The sequence below is a fragment of the Rhodamnia argentea genome, chromosome 5 (assembly GCF_020921035.1).
Source record: "Rhodamnia argentea isolate NSW1041297 chromosome 5, ASM2092103v1, whole genome shotgun sequence".
In the NCBI taxonomy this organism is placed as follows: domain Eukaryota; kingdom Viridiplantae; phylum Streptophyta; class Magnoliopsida; order Myrtales; family Myrtaceae; genus Rhodamnia; species Rhodamnia argentea.
The window spans coordinates 10,497,342-10,520,168 of NC_063154.1; the positions used below are offsets into that span (position 1 = coordinate 10,497,342).

Below are 22,827 nucleotides of genomic sequence, written 5' to 3' on the forward strand. Positions count from 1 at the left end.
GGTTTTTGGATGTAAAGTTGGTTTCTCTTCTTTTCTATTTTTCCCTTTACGGATTGGTGTTCCTAATACTTCTCGTGCTGATTTCGGTAAATTTATTACCAGCAAGTGAATCGCAAGAGTTCTCTGCTCATTGAGAAATAAATAATCATAATCTCCATAGGAAGGCAACCAATTGAAGAGGCATGCAGCACGTGCTTCCGATATGTCAGTAGAACTGATATCAGTCCACTTGCATAGTAAGTTTTAAGTGAGAAATGCTGGTGAAGGAGATAAGTACAACATAAGTGTCATAACTTTCAAACGGCGCTTACTTGGGTGTCATATTTTTTTTTGGACTACTTAAGTGTCATAACTTATAAAAAAACATTAACTTGAACGCCATAACTTTCAATTGATTACTTAAGTGCCAATTTTTATTTTAAAACATTCATCAAAGTGCCGTAAATCTGACGTGGCATATCACTTGTGGTGAACATTTTTAAAAAAGTTAGGGCACTCAAGTGACCGATTGAAAAGTTATATGGCACTCAAATGATCGACAAAAAAGAGTTATGGTACTTAAGTTAATGCCGTATATAATTTATAGCACTTAAGTGATTGAAAAAAAAGTTATGACACTCGAGTGAACACCATACAAAAATTATGGTACTTATGATATTCTTGTCCTGCTGGTGAAGTGAAGGGCTCAGGTGGGCCTCAAAAGATAAATCAATCTAATGAAGAAGCAGTATAAAAAGATTATCATGGACTCATTAATATCATGAGTAAACCCTAAATACAGCAAGAAACAGAACAAAAGCATACCCAACGGTTCCATAATATTGTACATAAATTTGTTGGTTTTGCCATTTATACATGCTCCATTTATAATCATGGAGCTTTGTACACACATGTGAAACACATAAGAAAGACTGAAGTATTTAAAGACGTTTCAGATCGGACAGTATTTACAGACAGCACAACCACTCTTATAAGCCCAACATTAAAAAGGAGATGGGTCTTATTTTCTTTCTTGTTATATCCTAGGTGGGGTACCATGAAAATGCTTGTAAATCTGGTGGATGACTTGTGAGATTCATACGCACAACCCACGAAACTTAAAAGCAGGATTTTGAACTAGAGCTTGAAGCATTAGTTCACCATTTGCTTACTCAGTTGGTCATAAAACCTGCTGATGAATACCTCAGCCTTGTGGTCCACTAGCCCATATTTCCCATCACCCTCATCATCTGATGAGAAATTAGAGACCCTCACCGAGTAGGGCGATTTGAGTGGGCTGCGTCTCTCGATCTGGATGTTGAACGTGTACTCAGGAGTCTTCGCCACGAAAACGACCGTCTCAGGGTACACAGGCTCGTCCTCGACGAAGTCTTCGATGACTTTAGGGAGCTTCATGCAGGGGAAGCGTTGGCTCTTGTTCTTGGCCGAGTGGACAATGACCGGGTTCGGGCTGTTGCTGCAGGAGAACTCGTACTCATACCCGTTGAGCCCGACCCGCCGCATGTTCGTCGAGTGATTATAGTGACTGAAGCTGAGACTCCTCAGCGATGTTCTCATGAGCTTCCTGTCCCTCGCCTCATCGATCATGTCATTGATCAAATTTCTCTTGGACATCAACCCTTTCCTGATCATTACAAAAGCGAGTTTCACAATCTTCCGTAGCCTTGTGGCAATGATTGAGCTCACTCTGGGTTGCAACTCCATGACCAGAATTCTAACCCAAAAGCACTCTTCTTTTACAACAACAAGACTAAGTACTCTATAACTAAGTCCCTCTTTATGAGAATGATGCCATTGGAATTTTGGAAGAGTTGAAAGAAGAGGGAGTTAAAGTAAGCCAACAACGAGATTTCTATGTGGGGTTTGAGGAGAATTCTAAGTGCTGGGCTGGCACTAGCCAATTCAAGGTGCAAGCAAATTTATAGGGAGGGAAAATTGAGCCGCAAGCCTGGCAATATCGCTATTAATTTCATTGATTGATATAGACTATAGAGACGCTAATGAAAATTAGCTTGTCACATAGAGTATTGAGAAGGGCAAAGGAAGGTGGTAACAAGGTCCTATGGAAAGCACCACTAGGGTATTCTAATGGACTAAGCAATCCTCACATTTTCCTAGAACTTCACGTCCAATAAATAATGGAAGAGACAGAATAAAAAATAAGAATATATATTGTTTATAAGAAGCTATTATATGCTTGTGGGTCCAAAAGTGAAGTTTGCAAGCTGAAATAGGGAGTTTAATTATTTTGACTTCCTTTTGTCATTGAAATAGGGAATTGAATGGTCTACGACCCAATTGTTGGGAATTTGAAACGATAGGTTCGTGGGCTCCTTGGTCGGCGGGATTGAAAGTGACGTCTTCAGCTGGTCTTTTTGCCTTAAATTAGTCATGTCCAAGCAAATGGCAGGAAGATCCTTGCGACATGAAGTTATTGACATTGCCTTGGGGAAAGTCGAGGTTCTATCCAAGAAAATACCGCGAAAAGTGAAACTAGACAGTGACTTGAGGTTGAGTAGCATCAATTTTTTGAGAAGTTGTCGACTGGGCTATCGACCGCACCCGGGGCAGTAGGCTCGGACCACGCGATACATTGGATCTCGCGGTTCTCCAACGTCTCGTATTCACTACCTCTACTTACTCCCAGGGTGCTGGGAATAATTTGTTCAATTTTATGGACTCGGCTCATTTCTTCGTTCTTCCATTTGCTCAGTCATTTTCTTTAGGTCGATTTTCAGAAATTAGCACACGGCCAAATACAAAGATTTGAACCGAAACGGCCGTTGTAGAGCCTCTTGTGAGCTAATCTTCGGTGATGATAGCAAATTTATTGTCTACTATAGTTCCATCTATAGACACCGCGATATGTCCTCATCCAACACTTATTCTTATTGGAGTGTGATTCATACTCCTCATCGACAAGAAGGTACGGTCATTAACGATTTGCTATTGTGTGGTCTAGGACTTTCTCAGCCCCTAGGATTTTCTCGCGCCATCTATTATGTAATATTTTTCTCTTATAATTGAAAGTTGTAATAGAGATGTGAGAGATGCTAATCGTGATGGAATCCTTTGATGGATGTTACCTTAATTTAAAGGTATGTGTCTCGATTTTTCATTTCGCCTTTACTCTCGGTTTCACTTTGTATGTGCGCTTAATCCTAATAAATTTCAGGCAACTTTCAAGTAGAAAAAACTTTTAAAAATTCTTGTCCTTGATATTAAAGAATGAAACCTATTGTACAATAGTTAATTCAGTCCTAAAATGTTTTTAGTTGACCAATTTAACTCTAACATGTTGACGATTTGCCCAGATTTTTCAATATAGCCATTCCAGTTAATTTTGGCAAAAAATCACTAACATGGACGCTGGATGTCCTAGGTGGCATAGCTCTCGCTCTCGTTGACAACTTTTGCAATTTTTTTCTTTTCTGAATTTTTTCTTTCTTTACTTTTTCCCAATCTCTCTTTGCCAAAAAAATGAAAAAGAAAAGGAAAAAATTGCAAAAATTGGCTAACCGAACCACTACATCATCGATTTTCAATCAAATTTGGCCCGAAAGACAACATTAGAAAATAAAAAATTTTAGGATTAAATTGGCCAAATTTTAAAAAACAAAACTAAATTATCTGCCATATGATAGATTTATCACTTTTTGAAAGAAAAAATTCCAAAAGAATTCTAACTGGTATATTTTTTTCTTGTGCGAGGGAAAGTATGGAAAATGAAAATAATACTCCAATTTTCAAAATAAACCTATAATTTGGAGATATCATAAGAAATAGGAAAAAGTGTACAAAAAGTCCTAAATCTATTACAATTTTGCCCATTTAGTCATGTGCTTTTTAATTTTTCCAATAGAGTTCTAAAAATTTTCAAGTTTTGCCAATTGAGTTCATTCGGCTAATTTTGGTCACAAATCACTAATGTAGACATCAATTGTCCTAAGTGGACAATCAACTTTGACGTGTACAATTTTTAGTAATATTTTATTTTATTGGAATTCTTTTTGTTATCTTTATTTTGTTCTGTTTTCCTTCTTTACTTTCTTTGTTTTCTTTGTTTTTGCCTTTGCTTTTGTTCTTTATACCTTTTCCCTCCACCCTCGCTAGAGACCGATGAACTTCGCCAGCCACCGACGAGGCTCGGTGGTGGTGGCAGAGGGAAAAATAAACAAAAAGAAAAAAAAGAAAAGGAACAATGGAAAAACGTAAACAAGGAAAACAAGATAAAAAAATTTAAAAAAATTCGACAAATTATTAAAATAGTATTAAAAATTATTCATGCCAATGACGGCCATGCAACATAGGACAACTAGCATCCACGTTAGAAACTTCAAGCCAAAATAAACCAAATGAACTCAATTGGTAAAATGTGAAAATGTTTAATACTCAATTGATAAAATTAAAAGGTTTAATTAAAAGGCTTATGACTGAAATGATTAAATTCTAATAAGTTTAAGACTTTTTTGGATACTTTTTCCTAAGAAGAAGGGGTTTGCTTAGTTTGTCCAGTAGACGAAGGGAAAGAACATCTAGTCGAATGTGAACGATTTTCCTACTTTAAGCTCCGCATTTAAGTAATGACCATTTTGGTCGGAGGATCTTCATAATCTAACTTCAATTTCCAAGAAAATACGTGCGTATCTTCCCTTTTCAATTGGCGATGGGATGACTCGATTCAATGAAATTACTCCTCGTCATCTTGAAGGAAACTATGCGCGTCAGAGGTTTGAAACTGGACCACGTCACAAGCCGCGATGATTGTCCTGTTCCCGTCGTTGTCTTTGATTTAATATGAAGGATACAATAAGCTGAGTATCTTCCTGGAAGTGTCTTGTCGACTCTATTGAGATAAATAAATTTGGGTTGCTGACGAAAATCATTTTCAAAAATTTCACTCATGTATTGATTTCAATGGTGAGTTTTTAAAGCCTATAATCAACATCTCATACCTAAAATCCCAGATGAAAGCACTAGCATATCACCCCACGAAATCAGCCACTTTACCTAGCATCAGTCGCCACCACCAATCCACCCACCACTTGCGACCGCAGCCACCCGCTCTACGTTGGCATCGCCACCATTATGCTCTGAGAGTCTCTCTCTCTCTCTCAAAAGCGCACATAGTGTCACAAAAGAACGAAACCATCAAGTCCGCCTCACCGGGTCACCGTCCATCTTGAACTGCCATCCGCTCATGTTGCCGCAAGCCCACCACTGCCAGATCTTGCTGTGGACGACCTCAAGTAGCTCGATTTCAGATCAAAGTTGCCAATGAATATTAGTGATTTACTTGATGAGTCCATAAGGTGAATTTCACACATGTTTAGACTTATCCTTTTTATGAGTTGAAAAGGGTAGAAACCATCAACCGACGCAAAAATATCATGAGAGCTACACTTGTGGTATGAAATATCCCGATTTAAATCATAGCTATTCGGTATGCTTTTCGGTGTATGAGCCCATCATCGCAACCTAGAGGACAAGAAGTCTCCATATAATGTAAAAAATGTCATAAGCATCAGTTGGCTAAAGGCTCGTTTAAAAGAAGACTTGAACGGGTGACCGACCTCATAATAGATGGTGTGATCCTTTACCATTGGGCAACTATGAAGTTGAGCATGGCGGACAGCATTTTCTATACGTATATACGGCCCATTTGGTCGCAGTAATTGAATAACATTGTAACGTGATAGATATCACATGCTAATTGCTAATATAACATATAGAGCTGTAATAACTGTTATAATATTTGGTTTATACAATGTAACGCCCGTTACACAGCTTGTTTCAATGAATAAATATATGGCAAGGGAAAAACATCTCTCACTTTAATAGTTAATCACGATTCATTAGTCTAATACAGAAAATGTATTATCGGATATCATAACACTTCAATTGTAATAAATTGTTAAAAAGTTAAGCATATAACATGTGATCATCTAAATACATAACATTATAGTTATGGCCACTTTTATACCCAATCATGAGTGTAATACCCCATAGTTATCAGGATATTACAAATGAATATATGATTTTGCATGTATTATTTAAGAGTTAAGTTGTGGTTATGATTCAGAGTTGAATTTTAAAGTGAAGATTAGGTCATTGCACATTCAACAGTATAATAGACATAATAAGTATGTAACAATTTGAGGATTAACTAAAATAATTAGCGACTAAGATAATCATTACATTACATATATAACTATATTAATTATTAAACTTTAGATAATTATACCTAATTCTAAGCTAGTAATTTTATGCTAGTGATTGTACAATACCAATAATAATAAATATGATGATGATGATGTACCTAAAGATAAACAAATTATTTACACCGATTATTTACTAAATACAAATTTTTTTAATTATCAATATGTGATTATGTAGAGATAAGTATAATCCATATTATAGAAATGCTATACATGCATTATAAATTCTATGGAGAAACACATTGTAATCGCCATTTCTCGGAGCAAATACCGTGATGCAAATATATAATATTAATTATTAAACTTTACATAATTATACCTAATTCCAAGCCAGTAATATTATGTTAATTATTGTAAAATACCAATAATAATAATAACAATAATGATGACGACACCGACGATGGTGTGCCTAAAGCCAAACAAATTATTTACATCAATTATATACTAAATACTTAATATTTTAATTATCAATATGTGATTATCCAAAAATAAGCATAATCTATACTATAGAAATGCTATACATGCATTACGAATTCTATGGGGAAACACACTGCAATAGCTATTTCTCTGAGCAAATACCATGATGTAATTGGCCTATAATAAATCTGTAATTAAACAGTCACTATCACAACCTAGTGCGTGCAAATAAAACGACTAGATGATAATGTGAAATGTGAAACCTAGATAGACAATTCTGCGTAATGCATCGTGTTCACTATTAGACAAATTAATATATTTACGGATGAGTAAATAAAAAAGATGTGCGCTTATGATGCATATTGCAGGTAATGTGTTTGTTATTATAGTTTAATTACCTTAGGAGCTGAACCCATGTTTTTTTCCCCTCAATATCCTCTCTTTATGAATTGTTTAGAGGAAACGGCAATTTCACTGAGAAGTTGGGGAGACAGAGCAATACGTGGTCATTGTCCTGATGGGGACTTCATAACTCGTTTGAGCAATAAAAAGTGTCTTTTTCATTTAAGAAATATCGCCAAAAGTCATTATGAAATTGATTGACGGGCAATCTTAGTGTATTCGTCTCGAAGATGAAACGAGAGTACATTTAAAAATCTCTCATTCCTTATTTACAGGATTTATATACTCCTTATATAAAAGGGCGGTGCTATTTGCACCCATTTATGACTAAATTCACCCATTTTCCACCAAAAAGAAAAAATTAGCCTCAATCATTCTATTGCAATTTAAAGCAGTGGTACTAAATTTATTTACTTTCCTTCCTTTTTAGTTTTTCAATTTCTATGTAAGATCTAATTGCCATAATTAAGAGTTTTAGATTTTTTTTTTTTGTTGATTGTAGGCACTATGTTTTTATGTTACTATTAGAGTTTACTTTTCCAGGAATTAGTTTTGTCAAAAGGAAGAATGTTCAAAAAAAAAAAAAATAAAGAAAATTTTCTTCGTTGTTAAGCAAATTAAACGAACAATTATCATGTACTATCTAAAATTTTTTTGACATATGCTTTTTTATAAAACAATCACTTTCTTATAAACTTTTGCTCTAGTTGTGCATATCACCGTGAAACCTTTTCTTATCGGTTGTCTTTTATACACATATAAATATAATGGGATGATATGATGAAACAAACAAAAAAAATTCTTTGTTGCACTCTCCAATATAAAATTTAAAAGACGCAACTTAATTAAATCTAAACATTGCATACAAAGGAATTTCTTTTTTGAAAATGCCAATGAGATCTCATCATTTTGGATGGAAAAAAAATTAACATCATCCGATAAATGTTTATGAAAAAATATCAATATGCTTCATTCTGCATCACATTTTCACGTCGACTTTTTTTATTGTATTTTTCGGTACTTCTATAATGTCCTACATGCTGTGTATATAAATATTTCGACAATGGTAACGAAAAGAAACAAATTCTTTGATGTAGTAATTAAGGGAGTTGATACATATTCGTTGAAAATTTCTCTTTTTGAAAAAACTTATCTCTATAGAAGTAAAATCTGAAAATGAAAAAGAAAACATAATGCCTTTTTGTGTGTGGGTACCCATGATATAAAAAAGTAAAACATGTGAAATATTGCATTACAATTATGGCAATTAGATCCTTAGAAATAGAAATAAATAAATAAAAGAAGGAATGGGGCCACTGCTACAAATTGCAATAAAATGATTATGGGGTGGATTAGTCATATAGGGGTGGAAATAGAGCCGCCCTTATATGTTGTGTGTGCCGTCTCCCTCCACATTGCTTAAACTTTTGGGTTTATTTTCTTACACGATATCAAAGCCAAATTTTACCTTATCGCATGTGAAACCCAACCCCCTCCCCCACCATCAATCAAATCTGCATATCGTTCTCAATTGGGCATGCACCTGAGGTGGTGTTAAAGTATACCACATTGCTTATCTAGGACATTTATATACTCCTTATATACGGGAAAATACATAAAATCCTAAACCTATTGTGTCGGTATTAATTTAGTCTTAAATATTTTAATTCAACCAATTGAACTCACCCGAGCATCTTATCGCCGATGTGGATGCTAGTCATCTCATTTGACACAGTTGGCACTAACATGAACTTTTAATAATATCTATATGGTATTTTGAATTTTTCATAGTTTTTTGGTTTTTTTCCTTTTTCTCTTTTCTTTTTTGTTCTTTAGTTCTTCTTTTCTTGTTGAGAGCTGGCAAGGACCGCTGGCTGACCCTCACCCAAGGCTGGTGAGGGCCGCAGTACTCTTGTCTAGCACAGATCTAGTAATGGCATTGCGGCCCTTGCTAGATTTGGACTAGGGGTAACACACCCTAGCTTTGTCCAAGGAGGGCGCAACAATCCACGCCATGCTTTCATCTGCCACAGCGAGGGCATCATGGCCCTTGCCATATCTAGGCTACGGCGTTGTGGCTCTAGCCCAATGCCGGCGAGGGTCGGCCAACGGCTTTCGCTAGCCCTCAAGAAAAGAAAAAAAAAACACAAAAAAGGAAAAAAAAAAACAAAAGAATTACACAAATTCAAAAAATAATTAGAGTATTATTAAAAAAAATTCCTAGTCCACGATTTTTGGTCTAAATTGGCGAGATGACTCAATTGGTATCAATGCAAAAATGTTTAGAATTATATTGATCAATTAAAATATTTCGAATCGAATTGGTATAAATACAATAAGTTTATGATAGTTTTGGTATTTTTTTTTCCCCCCTGTATACATATCGTTTGCTCCATCTATTAGTAAAATTGGACTTTGGTCATGGACTGTGAGGTTTATAATAGTACGAGGCCGGGCAATCTAGACCTTCTAATCCAACATTTAAGATACAAAATATTCGTATGGATACTTTTTTGTTAAGTAAATGATTATGGAGAACGGGAAACATGACAAAAAAAAAAATAGAAATTTTTTGAGAAAATATATAGGAGATGTCACTTTCTGTCACATTTCACGTTGTTAAAAAAAAATGACGAAACGAAGCTGAGGCCTTAGTCAACTTCATCAATAGTTCATGCATGAAGTCTGGCCTACGAGGTACCGTCCAGGAAGGAGGAGTAATAACAAATTGAATACAGTGGAGTGCAAGTTTTAACTCATTTTGACAAGCATTTTCATATTCACATGAAAGTTAATTGATGTGGTGTGGTACGAAACAGTCAATATATCTTAATTGACCTATGATTTGGCTTAAAATTTCGGGCAAAAGTGGGTCCGAACTGGCATGTCAATAGGCTCGGTATCAAGCTTACACTTATTTTATCCCTAATTTAATCATGAAGATAGACCAGCCAAGATCGAGCTCATGCTTAAAGAAAATTTTGCATGGATATCTAGTATGAATTTCGTCGGAAAAGATGGGTATATTGGAAAGTTTTGCAAGTTATTGGCCTATCAGAAGAAAATTGGCTTGGGTGTCTATTTGTTGGTGTCTTTCTCGGAGAAATTTCCAAGCATATCCTATATCCAATCAAAGGATATTCCCCAGTAATGGGACATTTCACGTGCACAGATTAAATTAACTAAAAGGTACAAGACATCCTAAAACAATAGGGTGTGAACATGCCGACCATAGGAAAAAACCACCTTGGTCACACGATTCATAGGTAAGTAGAAAGGGAAGAAAAGACAACGGTGGGCGACAATGAAGGCAAAAAGGATATATTTGCTCTCATTAGGGCTATCAACGATTTGGTTCGATTCGGGTTTTTATCACTCGAGCCGGATCAAACCGAACAGTCTAAAAGAATGGCTGGATACACGTCACGTGTTCACAGGTTGAATCATAATTATGAAGTCGCCCTGGAGCCGTATGATATCACTAAGTCTCTCGCCCGCTCCCTCCTCTCATCGTCACACCCGAGCTGGCACATCCGTCGACCAGCCTCTAGCCACCTTTGATGCTGGTGGCGACCCCTCCTCCCTCCCTCTCTCTCTCTCTCTAAGCAGAAGGTACGAGGGAAGTCTTCATTATGGCCATAATTAAATTCTCATAATAATAACAATATATTTCACATCGTTAAAGCATATGACCTATTTCTGCAAGCAACACGACCTCTCAATTTCTTCAAGGTGACTTCAAGATCAATTTCCTATATTCATTAAAAAAAAAAATCCACCACACGACATCCGCGAAACTCCAATTGACCGACCCGACCGTGAAGAACGGGTCAATCGTAAAAGTAATTTTCTTGGCGAAGAGTCGGAAATTCTCATTGAATTTTTGTCGTGACCCGTCCATTCCGTTTCGAACTTTTTCGGGTCATTATGGCCCACCCACCCAGTGTCGAGAAGCCCATGTCTTGCACAACAAGGAGGCTTGAAACATCGTGAGTTTTCTCCTTTTTCAGCCTCCTTTTTTTTTTCTTTTCCGTTTCCGACCCAAAAAAAAAAAAAACTCTTTTTTTCCGTTGCTTAATTCAAGGTATCCTAGCTTGCAATATTCTCCTCGTAAAACGAAATTTTCTTAGACTATACTTTTGATCGATGAATCACAGCTTACAAGTTATCAAAAGAACGTAGCTAAAATCAAATGCAGGTGACGTTCATACTTGTAAATCACCAATACAAAAACATACTTGAAGGATGTTTTTTTTTTCCGGTTAGAGATGAAAGTAAACGTGACCCTTTTGTGTTTAATGAGTCTCGAGACTCAATTGGGAATGGAATCTGAGTAAGATAAAGGGATCACTCCTGTTGCTTCTCGGGGACTTGAGAAAAGCTCATCTTGAATCACTTAAAATTGGCATGTCACAACTTTTGTGCATTATTCCGAGGTCCTAATATTTATGCTTCTATTTACTTATTATTATTTTGAATATCTCAGTCAAAATCCAAAATCTAAAATCGAGGGTGCAACTTAAAATAAAATGAAGAGGGATTTTATATATATATCTACATATATACACATATATTTTTCAACCTTTTTTAGTATGTCTAGACAAAAAAAAATACCTCACGTGACGAATACCCCATGTGGTTATAATGAGTTGACGTAACTGATCAAACACCATTATACATTTGCCATAAATCTCATTGACGTCATGTGTGTATACACCTCACTTTTGATTGATCGATTATACCATGTGTTACTGCCACGTGGTGTATCCGTCTCATAAACTGCTGTTGGTTTTGGTTGGAGAGCTTTGGCATCGGAATGAGCTTGCAAAAAGCATTTGATTCTTTTATCTATGTAGATATTTTACCATGACAAGTGGGCATAGAGTTTGGACAAGAAACTTCTGGAGCTCAAAGTTGAGCCCGCCCAACTCGACCCGAGCCGGCCCGACCCACACATTAAACGAGTCTGTCGGCCGCTCAGAAGTGGCAAAGCAATGCAAGCAAATGCATCTAAAGTGGTGCTCAAAATTCCCCTTTTTGACTCCATGGTGAGCAATGGTCCCTTTAATTGCTAGATTGAACTTGAATGATGTTCAGATGTGCCGTAATCTCACGCAAACCCTAGTCATTTTGCAGCTGCTAATTGTGCTGGGTGACATGAAAAGGAGCAATACAACTCCATTAAGCAAATGCCAATTGAGCATTCCAAGAACTCTGATCCCGATCCAATCCGACCCATCATTCTTTGAATTCAAATGGTTTGTTGTGTTGGACCCATTGCAATTAGCTTTTTTAAGGTTATCTCTTTTCTGTCTATTGCCAAGAAATGGGAATAAAGTCTAAAGTGACATGTGAGAATATCAACTTTTTGTGATGCTTTGTGAGCTGAGTTTCCATTCCTATACACTGCTATAGATATTTGTTTTTCATGTACATTGTCATTTCTTAAGTTCATTCTCACGTGTAAAAGCACGTGACTGCATACGAAATGGATAATTAGTAATTAAGAAGACGGTTATCCTTGGATAGCGTTACACATCTCGAAGAGTTCGTCGAAGAGAGAGAGAGAACTCTACATACTAAGATCTCGACATAATTGATCCCTAAGCTTTTCTTCGTCGTTTATTATTGTCTCCGAGCCTTATTTTGTTCGATCCAATTTCGGGATTTTAAGAAATCGACAAGACTTAATACTTCCTTTTGAAAAAAAAAAAAATTTAACGGCATTAACTGTTGTACGAGATGACCTTGTGCATCCCATCTTATCACCAGCCACCGCCGATATTGGTGTCGATCGATGCCATCACTTGCTTCCTCCGTCAAGCTCAAACTTCACCTCTCACTGCTACGTAGCTCGATAGACTACTTAGCATCAGTTGCCACATCAATGATCCTAAAGTTACTTTCAACTCTCGTCTCTTATGTTGTGATTCCATGCCCGTTAGCCCTTATTATACATGCGACCCTAATTCTATAAAAGTGGCAATTCCTTCACATTTTTTTGGCCTTAGCTCCCGTCAAATCTAGTATTTTCACCTAACGGCCGTCTCCATCATATTCTTTTGGGGTTACCCATGATATTATTCCGATCTAAAAAAGGCCAAAAAGCATAAATCAGCCTCCCCCACCACCGCCCACCACCACTGTCCACCACCACCACCACCTTTATTCATGCAGTGTAACTCTCCAAAACCAAAAACGACCAAGATTTCCGGCTTTTAACCCCACCTCACTCGAAATCAACCTCCCAAATCCCGCCACGTGTCCCTCTCAATCCACTTTTGTCCTCTCTGTTTTCCACTTTCGAAGCTCCTTCTTTTCCTTAGCCCTTACTCTTTCGTGCTTTTCCGCTCTCCTGTCTCTTCCACCTACTAAAGTCGCAGCAAACTTACCGATCACTCGGACTCCTCTCTCTATATAAACCCCTGTCGACCCCTCTTGATCTTTTCCATGCCTAACCCACTCCTTTACCTCTTGAGCTATTCTTGAGCACACATTGACAAGCGCCTCTCTCATTTCACGCCGGTGGTACACGATTCCGAGTGGATGAAGAACAAGGTACCTGCAATGCTGAAGCAGATGCTCGCGGCCTTGTCGGGGATGGCCAAGTCGAAGTCCCTGGCCCTCAGGAGGAAGACGGACGCCCTCCGGACTCGCCTCATCATATTCTCGCTGTTGCACCACGACAAGAAGTTCTTCGTCAGCACCCTCTCCCACAAGCTCCAGAACCTCCTCTCTCAGCACCACCACCACCACAACCTCGACGGGGACAAGCCCTGGGAGGAGTTCGAGGATGCCGATGTGGGGGGAGAGCAGCTGAACGAGAATGCCATTGTTAGCTACTGCGACAGTGAAGCCCTGGTGCACGAGCCGATGCCCGTTCTGACTCACTGTGAGCCAGCCAAAGACGAAGAGAAAGAAGAATACGATGATGATGGTGGAGATGACAAGAAGCACCCAGATTTGAGACACACGTTGTTTGACGGCATCAAGGACTTGTCGTCGGGCGGGTCGGTGATCGAGCTGGTGAAGCACTCCAAGGAAGACAGAGGAGAGGAGTTCGTGCTGGAGAACGAGATCGACCGCGTGGCCGATCTGTTCATAAGGAGGTTCCATCGGCAGATGAGGTTACAGAAGATGGAGTCTTTCAAGAATTACCAGGAGATGCTCGGAAGAAGCGTCTGATTATCGACCGCCGTTAAGGATGTCCATTATTACTTCATGAGGACATGACTTCACGTGTATCTAACGTTCAGAAAGAAGAGAAAAGAACATCAATCTTCCAGTTCTCAATAACAAAGTTAGTCGGCAGTTGTTATTTAGTCTCTTTAATCTTGCTTTCGTTTCTCGTATTGAGAAATTGTGGATGCATTCTGGTGTAAGTTTTTGGATTAAAGCCAGAAGAGGTGTTGTAATTTGGGCCTTGCCCCCCTATAGTAAGAGACTGAGCCTTTTTGGAGACGTGCAATTCTTTCGTTCCTGAAGCAATCTCCTTTTTCCTATTTTGCTCTTCCTCTTTTTTTTTTGCCCTGAACTGCATTTTTCTTTTTGTGTGTTTTCTACCATCAAAATGCAAGTATAGTAACAAGTTAGCAAGTTAGACTATTGATATAAATGTCTAGACCACAATTAAGGTCGGTAAGTTTCGGCCCCACTTGTTGCCATGATATATAATTGAGCACGTTCGGGTCACACTTAAACGGTCCTTGCCATAAACAATGCAACTTGATCATATATGAATTCATAAACGGCTCGTGTGTGAATTGACCATTTTCAATTCATTTATGACGCAGTTAGATATGCTTGGTCATACGGATGTAACATGTTACCCGTGCAACATGGTACTTTTAGACATGTTCCGATATGTTTATACACATCTAGACACAATCCCGCACGTTTATGTCGCAAATGCCCGTATCTCAAACGCGTTAAACTATTAAGTTGTGTAACCCACTTAATAAACATCTCATATTTGGGTTTCGATTTCGTGAGAGGATTAATGAACATAGCGAGACATTATTACGAGGCAACAAGATTGCGACATGAAGACATGGAATGACCGGCCCTCTTCACATTATCCTAATTTGGGGTGTCAATGATTCGGTTCGGTTTGGTTTTTAAAAAAATCAAACCAAACTGAACCATTAGGATTAAGCTTCAACCAAACCAAATCTCGCATTGAACTAAATATCAAACGAATCAAAAATTCAGTTCAATTTGGTTCGGTTTTTTATTTTCTTTTTTGATTTTTAGTTTTACTTTTTCTTTAATTTTTTTTATGTTTTCTTTTTTGGTTCAAAGCCGACGGAACCATCGGTTCTTGGCTAAGCCCCCATCGGCCCATGGGCGAGGGCGTCGAGGCCCTCGCCTCACCAAATATGGAGTTGTCGATAGCTCACGACACCAAATCTGGCCGGAGAGGGGCTTCAACCCCTCGTCGATGGGCCAATGGCTCCGCCAGCCCTTTGCCCTAAAAAAGGAAAAAAATAATAAAAGAAAAAAAAAAGGAAAAACAAAAAAATGATTATTTTGAAGATTTTTATTGCAATTTGATTAACCGCTGTAGACCAGCCTTTAGCCATCTATGATGCTGGTGGCGCCCGCCCCCCCTCCCTTCTCTCTCTCTTTATGTGGAAGGCATGAGGATGATGTTCATTACTTCCATAATTAAATTTCCATAATAACATGTATTTCACATCTTCAAAGCATATGACCCCTTGATGTAGGCAACAACGAGAAAATTCTCCTTTTTCGGCATCCTTACTATTATTATTATTTTATTTTTTTGTGGTCGAACCATTGCTTAGTTCAAAGTAACCTGATTTGTGCCAAGGGCAATATTCTCCTCTTAAAACGGATTTTTTCGACTATAATTTTGATCGGTGCTTTACAAGTTATCAAGAAATTTGACTAAAGTTAGATGCAATGCAATGTCCATACTTATAAACCGTCACTCAGAAACCTAGCTGAAAGGACATTTTCTCCTATTAGAAATGAAAGCAAACAAGACCCATTTGTATTTAACGAGTCTCGAGACTAGAGTGGAAATTGATGATCATTGATCAGTAAATAAGAGATCACTTTTGTTTGTTTGCTTGACTCGGGAAAAGCACATCTTGAACCACTAAAAATTAGCATGTCACAAATTTTTCGCATCATTCTAAGGTATTAAATTATGCTTCTATTTACTTATATTGTTTTGAATATCACAGTCAAAATCCCAAATCTAAGACCAGAGGGGGGGAAGATTATAGATGCTTCCATTCTTTGATATAAACATATCGATTTTAACTTTTTTACACCAATCTCTAGACCCGATGAGAGACTATATGTCTTGACAACGAAAAAAATACCTAACGTGACCCACACACTGAAAGGTATAATGACTTGGCATAACCGATCAATCATCATTATCTTTTTGCTATGAATCTCATCCATGTTTGACGTCAAGTGTCTGTGCTTATCACTTTTAATTGGTCGATTACACCACATGTTACTGCCACGTGATAGGTATCCGTTGCATAAAATGCTCGTGGTTTTGGCCGGAGAACTTTGGCATCGGAACGAGCTTGCAAACTAAAGTGGCCTTTGAACGAGACCTCTCACCGGCTTAGGGGCAGTTGCTACCCAAATGGGTGACTCAAGCCACTAGTTTCCTTGGCTCTGTCGATTGCTTTGGATCAATGTCCCCACCGCTCGCTCCCCTTTTCAACCAGTCGAGTTACTTGTGTACTTTTGAATCTTTAAACCTCTCCTTCAAGAAAATGCTTGAGCTCCCCAATTTCTTTTATTTCGACTTTCAGATGCGAGACTTCCTGTTGATGCAAGGTGATGCCAAGAATCTGCTTTTACTCTTCACGACTCCAAAAAATCCTCCAGCTTGTCATACTATTGGAGAACTTCCAGCTACCAAGGAAATGAAAAGCATGTGAAGTTAAAGAAGAAAAGGTCGCCGACGTTTGAACCTCGCCCTTTCCTTAAAGTCTCTACCATCATAAGGTGCTGCTAAATGGAAGGATATTATCAACATCCATGAATGAGAAATCGTAGAAATCTTACAAAGATTGTAGTAGGGGCTTCATAGCTACTCCTAAAGAAAATCGAAGAACCAATCTTGAGTCGATAGGAGCCCTACTTCTCTCTTTGCGATTTCATCACTTCCATTCAAGCACAAACCCAAATGGGGATCCCTATCAATAGATGAATAAAGAATATCGGATTAGTTACACTACCTTTCTCTCACCCAATAGATGGTTATGATCTAATACGGTACAGTAAAATACGAGATGATGGAATGCAATGGGGAGATTCCGCACTATAAAAAATTCATACAGATAGAAAGAGGTTCAACAAGGGACTCTTCATCCAAGAATGAGCTAGGATGGCCTCGTCTTTATGAAAATGGCTTCTTTTAAAGAAAATTCCATTTTTTTACGGGTTGAAAAGTTTCGGACGACTGTGTCACTGAAGTGAAAGTGAAGTGGTAGATCTATCCATCCCAACCAAGGATATAATAGGGAAAGGGGTTTACTGATCATCCAAGTACCGCTCCCTTTTTAGAAATAGAGATCAATCTGACAAACGGGACTTTGTCAAAAGGTCGATGGACTGAAAGATCATAGCCTTTCTCTATGTATATCTTTTACCATGACAACTTACAAGTAGGTATAGAGTTTGGACAAGAAAGTTCTTGAGTTCAAACTTGAGCTCGCCGAGGCCGACCCAACTTGGCCCGGCTGTACATTGAACGAGTCTATTGGCCACTCAGAAGTGGCAAAGCAAAGAGAGTAAAGGTATCTAAAGGGTAGTTCAAAGTTCCCCTTTTTGACTCCATATTGAGCAATGTTTGAAGGGATTTATCGGAACCGAATCAGACGATCACACGGAGAATTGAGAAAAATTGAAAGACGCACGAGATTACCCGGGTTCACCCCAAAATTAGGGCTACGTCCTGCAAAGAGATTTCACTATATTTTTTCGGTTTTCAGCCAATTCAACACAATACAATGATAAAACCGAACAAAATATATATGCCCAAAAACGGGCTAAAAAACCTAAAACCTCTTAATTCTACCATACGGGCCAGCTTAAATAAAAACCCAAACCCATAGAGGTTTCGGGGGCGCTGCCCCCGAACCCTCGCCCGCTCACCGGCGAGCGGGGCAGCCGTCCGCTCACCGGCGAGCGGGGCAGCCGTCCGCTCACCGGGCAGCGGAACCCCCGTCGAGAGGCGCTGCCCCCGCCCGCTGACCGGGCAGCGGGACACCCATGTCGGGGGTGCTGCCCCCGAACCCCCGCATCCCGCGCGTAGGGGCCATATGTCGTTGGGTAACACTTCGGTTTCCCTAAGCTCACGTGGGCGTACCCGGTGTGAGAAACAAGAGTCCCCGAAGTATTCGCCAACTCCAACAATGTTCTCCCTAATTGCTAGATTATACTAGAATGACGTTGAGATGGACTATAATCTCAGGTAAACCCTAGTCGCTTTCCAGCCGCTAATTGCGCTGTGTGGCATGAAAAGGAGCAATACAACTCCATTAAGCAATCGCCAATTGAGCATTCCGAGAACTCTGACCCAACCTTGAATTCAAGTGGTCTATTCTGTCAATCTTTGAATTCAAGTGGTCTATTGTGTTGGACAAGTTGCAATTAACTTTTTTGAGGTTTTTTTTTTTCCTGTCTCTCACCAAGAATTGGGAATAAAGTCTAAAGTGACATATGAGAATATCAACTTTTTGTGATGCTTTTGTGAGCTGAGTTTCCATTTCTTACACTGCTATAGATATCTGTTGTTCATGTACGTTGTCATCTCTCATGTCCATTCTCACGTGTAAAAGCACGTGACTGCATATAAAATGCAGAATTGGTAATTAAGAAGACTGTAATCCTTGGATGATGTTACATATCTCGAAGAGTTTGTCGAAGAGAGAGTACTCTACATACTAAGATCTCGACATAATTGGTCCCTAAGCTTTTCTTCGTCGTTTATTATTGTCTCTTAACGTTATTTTATTCGATCCAATTTCAGAATTTTAAGAAATCAGCTTGATGGTAATTCTTTCTTTTGAAAGAAATATAACGGCATTAACTAGCGTGGACGCTAATGTTGTAGATTACCATGCGTAGAGTGGTGTGTACACGCACTCGGTCTCTTTCCATACCAACGTCTCTCTCTCTCTCTCTCCAAAACAACACTTGTGCATCCCCTCCTATCTCCAGCCACCACCGGCATTGGAGTCAAAAGATGCCATCACTCGCTGCCTACCTCAAGCTCAAACATCGCCGCTCACTACTACCGAACTCGATAACCATCGCCATACTGAGCTACCACTACACCTAGAGCACCAAACTCGATCGCCACAACCACCACCGCAACCACGTGCTTGAGAAGATTGCCACCTGACCCGCCACCGCCACCATCTCCAAAGGCCAGAGCTTCCACTCACTCGATGCGGCTCTGCTCTACTTAAAACTAGTCCATGGAAAGCCAACCCGTCCCCCGGAAGACAATATCTCAAGCATTATGAAAAATTTCCAGGTGAACGATGACCTAGAAAGGGAACTTCATAATATACTCAGTCACCAGTTGCTGAATCAATGATCCTCAGCCTCACTGTGTCTCCTTTCAACGGGGCAAACCCCGGGAGGAGGTCGAGGACGCCGACGTGGCGGCAAAGCAGCTGAACGAGAATGCCATTGTTAGCTACTGCGACAGCGAAGCCCTAGTGCACCAGCCAATGCCCATTCTGACTCAATGCATGCCGGCCAAAAACGAAGAGAAAGAAGATACGATGATGATGGTGAAGATGACGAGAAGTACCCAGATTTGAGACACACTTTGTTTGATGATATCGAGTACTCGTCATCGGCGGTTGGTGATTGAGCTGGTGAAGCACTCCAAGAAAGACAGAGGAGAGGAGTTCGTGCTGGAGAATGAGATCGACCACGTTGCCGATCTGTTCATAAGGAGGTTCCATCGGTAGATGAGGTTGCAGAAGATGGAGTCTTTCAAGAATTACCAGGAGATGCTCCGAAGACGCGTCTGATTATCGCCCATCGTTAAGGATGTCCATTATTAGTTCTTGAGGACATGACTTGATGCGTATCTAACGCTTACAAAGAAGAAAAAGAAGATTAATCTTCTCAATAACAAAATTAGTTGGCAGTTGTTATTTAGTCTCTTTAATCTTGCTTTTGTTTCTCGTATTGAAAATTGTGAATGCCTTCTGGTGTAAATTTTTGGATTAAAGCCAGAAGAGGTGTTGTAATTTGGTCCTTGCCCCCTATAATAAGAGACTGAGCTTTTATGAAGACGTGCAATTCTTTCGTTCCTGAAGCAATCTCTTTATTGTCTTTTTTTTTTTTTTCCTGTACTGCTTTTTATTGTTTGTTTCCCTACCAACAAAAGTGAAAGTATAGTAAAAGGTTGGCAATTAGCAAGTTAGATTATTCATATAAATGTCTATATCACATTTAAGGCCGGCAAGTTTCGGCACGACCCGCTGACATGACATATAATGGAGAGCGTACATGTCAAACTTAAATGGTCCTTGCCGTAAACAATTCAACTCGTTCATATATGAATAATTAATGTGTTGTGTGCGAATCAATCCTTCCAATCTATTTATGACATGGTTAGGCATGCTTAGTTGTACGGATGTAACATGTCCCTCGCGCAACATGATACTGTTGGGCATGTTCCGATGTACACATACACATCTAGACACATTTTTGCAGGTTTGCGTAGTAAGTGCCCTTATCTCAAACGTGTTAAGACGACTGTGTTGTGTAACCCACTTAATACACACCTCATATTGGGGTTTTGATTTCGTGAGACGATTAATAAATGTGGCGAGACACTATCACGAGGCGACAAGATTACAATACAAAGACACAGAATTGCATCCCTCCTCACACGATTCTAACATTACCGAACGAAAGGGAGGAATTGGAATAGCCATATCTTCCGCCATCCCTGCTTCTTGAAGTATTATTGTATAGATGGTACCCATATTTGACCAAGCTAATAATCACATTCCAAATTGATATGTCTCGACCTCTGCAACATTTTAAAATTGTCAATGATCTAGTCCAAGAATTTGTTTATGGGAATGCCCGACATTTCTGGCTTTAGCTATAGCCACGGCCAAGTTCGACTCAATATACTGCAATGCCCGTCCAAGCTTGCACCGGAGACCACCTTGATAGGCCCACTCAAGCCACCAAGTCTCCGGTTGACGTTAAATATATCAATCTTGTCACACAATAAATTTGGAAAAATAACACAATGATCCCTAAATTTTGATCCGATACCCAATATGATCCCTAAATTTTTAATTTGTTCAATGTGATCATTAAATTTAGTCAAATGCGTAATATTAAATTTAAAGTTTTAATTTGTTCAATATGGAGTCCGAACTTTGTTCATATTCAATTTAATCCTTGAACTAGATAATCTAGATAGTAGATTGAATCCAGAAATATAATCATTCAGATACTAGATTGAATATGGACCAAAAATTCATGGACCATATTAAAAAAGTTCAAAGATCACATTGCGTATTAGACCAAAGTTCGGGGACCATTTGTGTAACTATCCCGATAAGATTTCTGCCTTTTGTTATTCATTTGATTTCTGACTTTTCTTCGTGTACTTAAGGCATCGGCGTATTTTTTTTTTTATATTATGAATACAATCTTTATTTTTGCCTATCAGTCATAAGCACACACACAAAAGTATATATAGCCCCATATCTCCTAATATTAAGGCTCTTTATTTAGGAGGCGTATAAAATATTCTAGCATGTAGAGGGAGAAATATAAAATATTTGACCAACTTGACCATGTCAAAAGAGAAAAACAATTGTAACAAAGATTGTGCTTGTTTTGTGAAAAATGAATCATTCATAAAATATTTTTTTAAATAATGATCGCCCATAGCGCTCATAAAAGGGATTCTCATCGTCCACGAAATATTTTTAGACATAAGTTAGTGTCGATGAAGATAAAGCGAATAGATAAAGTGAATTGAAGAATGTAGTTGTGAAATTTCTGTACATCTTTCATTGATTATACAAGAGCCTATTTATAGACTTTACAGAGCAACTATCTATAATAACGTAATATTACAATATCAGTTATAATCGAACCTAATTATGATTCACAGAATCGTAATCATAATATATCTAACAAAATCAATCTAATTATTCTAACAATCGTAATCGTAATCGTAATTTATCTAACAGAATCAACCTAATTGTTCTAACATCCTCTCTCAAACTCAAGGTGACATGGAAAAAGTCAACTGGAGTTTAGAGAAACAAAAACTGAATTTCCACTTATTACATGCTTTTCTCATTCGAGCCCCAATTTTTAACTGGGATGCTCCTGAATTTCTGTTAATTTCCGCACATTATGTGCTCAGAAGAGTAGCAGGTTGAACTAGAGCTCTCTGTTCCCAGCTAAACAAAAGCTGTCTCTCAGGATCGCACACGCTAATTAATGTTGTAAAGATATAATAATCAGGATAAGTCTTAGTGGCAGCAGCAGCAGAAGCATTATTATCTAAGATTATTAAGTGTACTAACTTTGGAGTTATCAATCCCATTAATGGTTATGGTGATCTGACGAATAATCAGGAGACGAACCAGATCTGTTGTCAATTATTCACGAATAGCCCCCCATCGATTCAATGATGACTCACACAAGTCGCGATGAAGCTTTTCTCTTATGAAATTCTTTTTATATAAACTTAGCTATGAAGCAGCTTCAGAAAAAAAAATTATTATAT

The 22,827-nt window shown here is 38.5% G+C and overlaps 2 protein-coding genes across 2 annotated transcripts; one reads left to right on the forward strand and one right to left on the reverse strand.

Annotated features, from left to right (window-relative positions):
* Window positions 1-1,131: 1,131 nt before the first annotated feature.
* LOC115747471 lies at window positions 1,132-1,704 on the reverse strand. Its single transcript, XM_030683654.1, has one exon. It carries the CDS (start codon window positions 1,702-1,704, stop codon window positions 1,132-1,134), a length of 573 nt encoding a protein of 190 aa, XP_030539514.1.
* Window positions 1,705-13,583: 11,879 nt separating this feature from the next.
* On the forward strand, window positions 13,584-14,222 carry LOC115747472. The gene has a single exon (XM_030683655.1). It carries the CDS (start codon window positions 13,584-13,586, stop codon window positions 14,220-14,222), a length of 639 nt encoding a protein of 212 aa, XP_030539515.1.
* Window positions 14,223-22,827: the final 8,605 nt, after the last annotated feature.